We start from the raw sequence: 6,255 nt of genomic DNA, 5'->3' as shown, positions 1-6,255 counted from the left end.
ATTCATTTAAATAAAGAATTTAATCCAACGTCTTAAATTCAGTGCGGCATTACTTTTAACCACATACAAAATACTTTACGACTGAAAGCAGAGCAGTGAATGTAAGTCGAATGTTGTAGTTATACTTTTCTACTTGTTTTGTTAAAATATAGACTCTATTGAGTCACTTTAAAGTTATTCAAAATTCTTTTCATTTTACTCCAAGTGAACCTTTCCAACCTTTGATTCCAAACCTTTTTGGGGTTTAGAAAATTGAATTAAAAGGGGACCTTTGTAAATGGGTTTTGTGTTTGAATTCTATTCCTTAAATTCGAGACGATCTTTGAATTTAATCTTGTTTCTTTGGTTCAATATATTGAATTTTAATTTAATAAAGTTGTGTCAAGTAACCCATTCTTGACGTAACAGGGACTTTCCCCGAGTAATAAATATCGGAATAGAGAAATTGGGGGAAGAGTCAAGATTTTTCCCCGTGCAAAAAATTGAATATTAGCAATGGTCGAAATAACAAGAGTTTGTTTCATTGTTTGTCCCTTCTGTTTACAGGAATGAATTTGGGAATTCTTTAGATTATGAGCGCCAATTTATGTATTTTTTTCGAAATGTTCTTGAGTTATCAGCTTGGAGCTTGGGGTTTTAGCCCATAATCCTCTAACTCGGATATTTCGTTCTCCTCACACGGAGAAAAAAATTCAAGAAAACTTTCTGAATGTCCAAAACAGTGCTGAAGGGTAGAGGAGAGAGGGTGGAGGGAGTTGATTACCTGAGGTGTCATAAAATGCAACCAGGCCGGGTTATTTTACCTGTTTTTCAAATACACTAGATGAAAACATGGACACAAATTTTTTAGTTCAGTTGCAACCTTTGTGTCATTCACTTCGGTGCTTGCAAATTCATCAGTATTTTAAAACATAAGAATAAAAAAAATCGGTTTCATTTCGTTTTTTCATTATTTATATAATGTCTCATCGACATTATACTCTTGCGCAATTACAGCGAGATGTGGCTGCATATGGAACACCAAAACATTGGCTCCTCAGTATTTGTGAAGAAATATCGGAAGTGGTCTTTGTATTGAAAGACATAAAAAGTCATCCGCGGCTGTACTGCCGAGTATTGGAAGATATGTCAATTAAAGTAAGTGACTCATATATAAATATTCGTTTTTGATACGAGTGTGGAATAAGTTCCCTTAATATAAAGTTTCGAAAGTATCGAATAATACTTCTCAATGTGACTTTTATAGAGATACTATCCAACCATCAAGCAAAGCATGAGTTGAACGCTGCTTCACAGATGATGTGATGAAAAAAAGGTATCTTTGGTTTGTATTTCAACTTTTTTTTTCTTGCCTTAGATCGAAAGCCACGATGGGCTAGTGTTTCGTCGATATTCTGGACGTGCGGATAGTTATGAAACTGTGAATGAACTCTTGATCTACTTGTCCAAGCTGAGAATCTGCGTCGGGACGCAATGGTATGAAAATAGGTAAATAAAATCAGTGGCAATGATTTATCCCCATAAATTAAGGGTTGGAGCGGCGGGTGGGGAAGGAGAGGTGTTACTCCACATTTTAAGGTCCCTGAAATATTGAGGAACGAACTCGCATTTTTTTTTCTTGAGGGCAGACTCCTGTGAGTTTAAAAAATCACGGATTATTGGAGCGAGATTTCTCCTACGTCATTTATACATTGAATATATAGTGGAACGAAAGATGAGTGCAGAAATATTCATTATTCCGTGTTCTTTTGCCTTCCAAACGCATGAAAAAAAAAAATAGTCCAGTGTACCATAGTTCTGAGCTACAGAGGTTTTTTTTTCTCAAAATTCTTGAAAAAATGTGTGGAGTTACAATTACGAGCCTTTTTTTCCTTATTTGACTCCGGAATAATACAATTTTTGTTCTTTTATTGCCATCAATGTTGTTATATGTCTTCAATAAACGATTGAAATTTCCCAAATCCCATATGCGCAATTTCGTGAATAATCATCAACATTATTTTACAAAAAAAGAAAACAAAAAAAAACTGGATATTCTCAGGCATTATAATTATTTGGTCACCCAGTAAATCCCAATATTTCAAGGACCTGAGAAAGATGAAGTAACCCACTGTTATGTCGTAAAAATAATACAATTCATTCCAATATGTTATGATTATGTAGGCGTTCAACAGAATGCACAATTATCATCAATCAATGTGATATTCCATGGAATAATTACGGTGATCGACGATGTACGCACTGTGCTGCAGAAAGACGTCGTCATCAAAATACTGAATTTATACGGGAGAAAAGGAGAAGACTGAAATATGAGCAGGACGTTAAGCGAAGATCAGACTTCAAGAAAATGAAAAAAGAAAATTCAAAATTAGCTGAAGAAGTAAGTTCCATATTGGTTATTCACAATTTCTGCGACAACAGTTGCAAGATTAAAACTAAACATCTTTTTTCATTTACTTTTCTTATCATTATTTAGCTTGCAAAATTGAAAGAGGAATTGGAAAACGCGAGAGTCGCTCTTGCGACTGCGGATGAACGAGTTGTGGAGGAAGCGATTCGCCTGTTGCCGGAAGCACAACAAGAAGCGGTCCGTGCTTGTTTTGCGGCTTCGAAAGTGCGTGATCCAAGGGGGAATCGATATACTCTCAATTGGATTTACCATTGTATATTGCTCCGAATCAAGAGCCGTGCTTTATATGACAATATGCGACGCAATGAAATCCTTGCTCTACCCAATCCCAGCACACTCAATAACTATTTGAAAAATTTGCAGTGCGGCTATGGATTTCAAGAGGCTTTATTCGAATGCTTGAAAGAAAAATCGTCTCATATGCCCGATAGTGATAAAAGAGGTAAGAATAAGGAAAATAATCTTGTTTGATTCATTAAATGTTTCTCTCAACTCATTCTATAGATCATAAAATAATATCGCACGAACAAAATTTGGTTTTCATGTGAATGATTAACGTTAATGATCGATTGAAAGTTTGTCGCTTGAACCTCCGGTTCCCTCGCTGTGACGTCACAACACACTCTCACTTCATTGCTAACGTGCGAGAGAGATCGTGTGAGCCGCCACTGTCGGGGTCCGATGGGAGATCGAGTGAGAAAGAGACAACTCCCGTGCTGTAACGTCAGAGCACGCTTGAGATCGATTCTGATTGGAAAATGCAAATTGGAGTATTATAACAATTATTTCTGAAAGCATTGAGACCTTGATTGGTTTAATTCTACTCTTCTCCAGCGTAGAATACTCTACTCTGGCGTTGGGAATTATAAATAAAAAAACGCAATTTTCCACGCCATAAGAGATTAATTTATCATGAAACTTGATTTTCCAGGTGTATTGTTAATTGATGAAATGAAGCTCAGTGAAGGTGTATCCTTTGATACGAAGACCATGACATTCCGAGGCTTTACGGATCTGGGAGACTACACACCTGAGAACAAGAAAAACAAAGTTGGGGACCATGCACTGGTATTAATGTATCAACCCTTTCGTGGTACATGGGTACAGACAATTGGATGTTTCCTAAGCCAAGGGAGTGCTAATGGAGATACTCTTCACAAATTGCTTATAGACGCAATAGCATTGATGGAAAATTCTGGATTTTGCATTGACGCTATAGTTACGGATGGTGCGTCGTGGAATCGTTCTATGTGGAGATTGTTCAATATTGGAGAGCACCTTGATGAGAACAAGAGCAAGACACTACGTGCAAATTGCCAACATCCCATGGATGAAAACCGTAGATTGTGGTTTTTATCCGATTTCCCACATCTCGTTAAAACTTTCCGGAATTGGGTAGTGAAGAAGAAAAAATTCACGGTATGTTATATTGCTGAGGCAAATCCCAAATAATTTGATTTCAATCCTAATGATCTGGGATAATTATTTTTTTTCTGCTTGTTACAGACGCCTGATGGAACGGTGAACATCCAACATTGGCGGAATATTTTGATAAATGAACCCGTTTATAACAGCAGCTTGAAAAGTGCGCCCATGTTATCAGAAGCTCATTTGAACCCAGAAGGCTATCAAAAAATGAACGTGCCGATGGCTTTCCAGGTATACCAATCTCTAACTTATCCTTTTCTATATGTATTAATTTCCACATACTTAGCACGCAACGGAACACCTTCATGTCTAAATATTGTGGGGGTCACAATGCAATAAGTGTTTTCCAATTTATATTTGGGTGATAATAATCTGTGCCTCTGTCTTGGATTTAATTTCTGGAACTCGTTAGAGTGCCTATGCTATTCTATTCCATTGAATATTTAGAAAATTGTATTGAAATCATATTCACCCAAATTTTCAGTTATTTTGTGACAAAGTTCGGGTGGCAATGAAGAAACATACTCCCCATGGCAGTGAAGCTTCAGTGGCGCTTTGTAAACGAGTGGATAATTTAATCCAAGCAATGATGTCACGTTGTCCCAGTAATGCTTTACGTAAGGATGGATCACGTAGGAAGGTAATTCACTGACCAATAATTATTAATTAATACCTACTCATTCATCCACCTATTGTTGCTCCACTATGACAATGCCTATCTGATTCCCGTGGAATCAATGTGCATTTTATTCAGTAATCAATCAAGTTTTATGTTCATAAATATACTTGAAAATACTCGCAGGCTATCACGGACTTCCAGTCATTTCTAGCAGAATGGGAAACAGAATGCCAAACTTCCAATCCACGTCAGCAGTGTTTAACAAACGAGACTTTGCTAGGCCTCAAAGTGACACTGCAGGCAACTATTGAACTGTCTGATTATCTTTATGAATGTCACAACTATGACTATCTGATGACGGTTCGACTCAATCAAGATGCACTCGAGGTAATTAATACAGAAGTGATTCCACCTACACGATTTCGTCAAATCTGCATGAATTAATATTTTCATATTTCCACAGCGCTTTTTTGGTATAATGAGATCTGCATGTGGTTGTAATGACCACCCGAATGCTTTGCAATTTGCACAACTGTACAGGCTACTGTGTGTGTACTCACTAGCAAAGCCACCGAAGAACAGCAATATCTCAGGGGGAGAAATACTGCGTACACTCATGACGGTGAAAAATGTATCGAAGACTGCGCCTGAATCAGTGAAAGAGAAATTCATGAAACTTCTAGATAGAGAACTTGACAACATCGAATATGGAACTGATGACAACGAAAATATCCTCAACGAAGAGGAGCCCACCTTCCATGATTTACCTGCGCAACCCCAACTGGATCACAATTACACGGTGCAAAATACCAGTGATGATATTCAAAGCTATGTCGCTGGGTATATAGCACGAAAGGTACTGCGCTATACAAAATGTAAATCGTGTATATCTCACTGCAGATCGTCCACGCCAGAAGAACGGGATGTAATGATAGAAGAATTATCACTTGGATATTTGATCTATCCCAGTTCTAATCTCTTCAAATTGACCAAAGATATTGAAACTATAGTACAAAACATAATGTCCAAAACCACAGTACAATGCGATACAATTCTAAATATAGCTGAAGCAGTGCATGGTGAAGCGAGCAATTTTGTTTTAATTGGATGCAAGGAACATTGCTACGCTTTGACTGGTGAAGTAATTTATTTTTATTTGACAATTCGAGGACATTTCCTAGCCAATTTTTTCAATAAAGAGAATGGGGTTAAAAAGAAGCAAAAGAAGAAATACAAGAAGCTATCGAAGATGACATAGAGATATCTTTGAATCATTAATTGATATTATTCTTATTATGGCAGGGGAATTATAATTTTGTTGTTATTTACTTCTCATAATGTTCATTGATAAACTTGTTAAATATTGTGCAATCACTGGCGAACTTGTAAATAGAATTTCATGTAAATACGTCTCTAAATAACATTATAGTAAAGAAATATATTTTACGTAGAAAGGTATTCGTAGTACTACATTTCCATCTTTTATATTATCTATTGCGCTATGATGATCTATCTTCATAAGCGAAACCTCCAGAATGCATTTCTATAATTCATAGTTTGACAAATACTCGTGGAAACACAACGGTTGCATTCCAGCATTAAATTCTGATAGAACATTTTCTGAATACCAATCTGTTTTACCACACGATCGCCTACCAGCGCCACCACCTGGACAGCTCCTGAGACTGCTGCGTATTGACAAGATTTCCGCGGTCAGACTAACCGGAGTTGGGCCTCCTTTCCTCTATTCTCCATGGTGAAAAGGGGCCAACGTACTGGCGTTCCAACTAGGCGATTC

The 6,255-nt window shown here is 37.1% G+C and overlaps 1 protein-coding gene across 1 annotated transcript in view; it reads left to right on the top strand.

Annotated features, from left to right (window-relative positions):
* The window catches only part of LOC107042082, an 11,884-nt gene extending 5,969 nt beyond the window's left edge, over nucleotides 1–5,915 (top strand). The window contains exons 7-16 of the mRNA XM_015262952.1: nucleotides 997–1,137; nucleotides 1,358–1,488; nucleotides 2,164–2,380; nucleotides 2,477–2,614; nucleotides 2,774–2,852; nucleotides 3,342–3,829; nucleotides 3,917–4,069; nucleotides 4,323–4,478; nucleotides 4,641–4,844; nucleotides 4,921–5,915. Coding sequence (XP_015118438.1) covers nucleotides 997–1,137; nucleotides 1,358–1,488; nucleotides 2,164–2,380; nucleotides 2,477–2,614; nucleotides 2,774–2,852; nucleotides 3,342–3,829; nucleotides 3,917–4,069; nucleotides 4,323–4,478; nucleotides 4,641–4,844; nucleotides 4,921–5,715 — 2,502 coding nt within the window. The 3' untranslated portion in view covers nucleotides 5,716–5,915. The remainder of the gene's footprint in view (nucleotides 1–996; nucleotides 1,138–1,357; nucleotides 1,489–2,163; nucleotides 2,381–2,476; nucleotides 2,615–2,773; nucleotides 2,853–3,341; nucleotides 3,830–3,916; nucleotides 4,070–4,322; nucleotides 4,479–4,640; nucleotides 4,845–4,920) is intronic.
* The last annotated feature ends 340 nt before the right edge of the window (nucleotides 5,916–6,255 follow it).

This window comes from Diachasma alloeum, unplaced genomic scaffold, assembly GCF_001412515.2.
Source record: "Diachasma alloeum isolate Michigan unplaced genomic scaffold, Dall2.0 Dall_scaffold_00411, whole genome shotgun sequence".
NCBI lineage: Eukaryota > Metazoa > Arthropoda > Insecta > Hymenoptera > Braconidae > Diachasma > Diachasma alloeum.
The sequence above is the reverse complement of the archived record's forward strand: the minus strand, read 5'-3'. Positions and strand labels throughout refer to the sequence as shown.